Below are 1,856 nucleotides of genomic sequence, written 5' to 3' on the forward strand. Positions count from 1 at the left end.
CAACGACAAAATTATTTAAATTAAATTAACCAGTGGTATTTGAGAAGCAGGAACACCCAGGTTTGAAGTTTACACAGTCCTCTAGTCCAGCGTATATTTATGATGATCCTGCGCAGATGAAACCCGGTGATCGCTCTTTGCTAGAAAGTGATGTGTTGAGAATAAATCACATCAAAGTCAATGCCCTCTGACTTACAAAACCAGAATCGGCCTGATGCAACCAAAGAAAAAGACCATCTCAGTTCACATACGTTGTAGACATTTTGACCTTCTGCGGCTACCGTATCAACTCTGGGCGGGACTACGTGAATGACCTCTAGTGAACGCCGCCGCTGAACAGCCAATGAGAAGAAGACGTACTTGTCAGCAGCCAATCGTCGTTGCTGTTATTCAGAGAAACCTGCACTTTCTGATGCACTTGCGCAGAAGATTGCGGCGTGACACGCGTGTGCAGTGACAGATCTGTTGCGGCAGGCTCCTCTCGCTTCACACAGAACCGGCCAAACTGTGCTTTATTTAATCTCAGTAAAATGTCGTGGCTGTTCGGCCTTAACAAGGGGCAGCCTGAAGCGCCTTCCGGCCTCCCGGTTCAGCCTCCACCACCACCGCCGCCGGCCGGAGGCTCCAGCGGCGGCGGAGATAAACCCAAGGACAAATGGAGCAACTTCGATCCCACCGGGCTGGAGCGGGCTGCTCAGGCGGCCAAGGACCTCGACAAGTCCCGTAAGTGTTGAGCTCAGTGGGGCCACCGGGGTGGAGGTTTATCCATATTCTAACAACATTACTGCAGCCCGAAAGTCTTGATGCACCAGCACCCAGCCCCTCTCCGGTTCATGGTCGCTTCAGTGATGCAACGAGGCCCACCCTCATGACCTAAGACAGCAGCTGAACATATATATTTGATTTAATCTTTGTTAATTTTCCGGTAGCTTATTAAAATAACCCTCTGCTGCCATCAATTTCATTCAAACTAGCGGCTTGGGTTCAAAGGTCATCACCTATCACTCTGGCTTGCAACACCCAAATTCCACCTGTGCCACATGCATGCACAGCTTTCACCAATTGCTTCTTTCGTGTTGTGTGTTTATCATTTCATTTTAAAAGGGGGAATGAAAACCAGAAAGGCACATTAAAAAGATGAAGAGGATCCCAGTATTCACAGTCAGATCAGTCATGGCTGCACACTGCAGATCACTGAGCTGGAGCCACCAAGATGAATCAAAATCTCCCGTTTTTGTGTAAGATAGGTCTTTGAGCTTTGTGTTGTTGTCTTTCCTTGTCACCTCTACCCAGGACATGCCAAAGAAGCTCTGGATTTGGCTCGCATGCAGGAGCAGAGCACTCAGATGGAGCACCAGAGCAAAATAAAGGTAAAGCAGACACTTTACACCTCCACTGAACTCAGAGTTAAATCATACTTCACTCTAGATCTTCTGCAGGACGGTGGTAGTTTTCCAGAGGATTAGAGTTAGTTTGCAAGTGTCATTTCATCAGCTGGATAGTAAGATTGGAATAATGCTTTTTTATTTTTTTCTTACCCTGTGAGCATAAGTGTTGAAAGATTTCTTGGAGCAACACTGAGTGTGGATACTGCCCATATCTATATTTTAGTGAAGTAGTGAGTTTGTCAGTAGTGATTTTTGTGTGTGCTGTTATGTTGTGAAACTTGAACACTGAGAAAACAGAACAGAGAAATAATCTACAGTAAATATTGCACATTATTTACAGGGTCAAAAGTTTATTTAGAGCTTTAACTTTACATCTAGATGGAAGCTGGACAGATTTTAACCACAAGAGTTAAAGACTGCTGTTATGGCTTTTGAATTAAGTTCAAAGTATATATATATATATATATA

General features: G+C 44.8%; 1 protein-coding gene across 1 annotated transcript; it reads left to right on the plus strand.

Annotated features, from left to right (window-relative positions):
- Window positions 1-176: 176 nt before the first annotated feature.
- On the plus strand, window positions 177-1,481 carry LOC111666981 (ATPase family AAA domain-containing protein 3-B-like). The gene is made up of 2 exons (XM_023422529.2): window positions 177-723; window positions 1,294-1,481. Exons 1-2 carry the CDS (start codon window positions 531-533, stop codon window positions 1,464-1,466), a joined length of 366 nt encoding a protein of 121 aa, XP_023278297.1. The 5' UTR covers window positions 177-530; the 3' UTR covers window positions 1,467-1,481.
- Window positions 1,482-1,856: the final 375 nt, after the last annotated feature.

The sequence above is a fragment of the Seriola lalandi genome, unplaced genomic scaffold (genome assembly GCF_002814215.2).
Source record: "Seriola lalandi dorsalis isolate HSWRI2012SDOR001 ecotype SW California unplaced genomic scaffold, Sedor1 jcf7180002003209, whole genome shotgun sequence".
Lineage (NCBI taxonomy): Eukaryota > Metazoa > Chordata > Actinopteri > Carangiformes > Carangidae > Seriola > Seriola lalandi.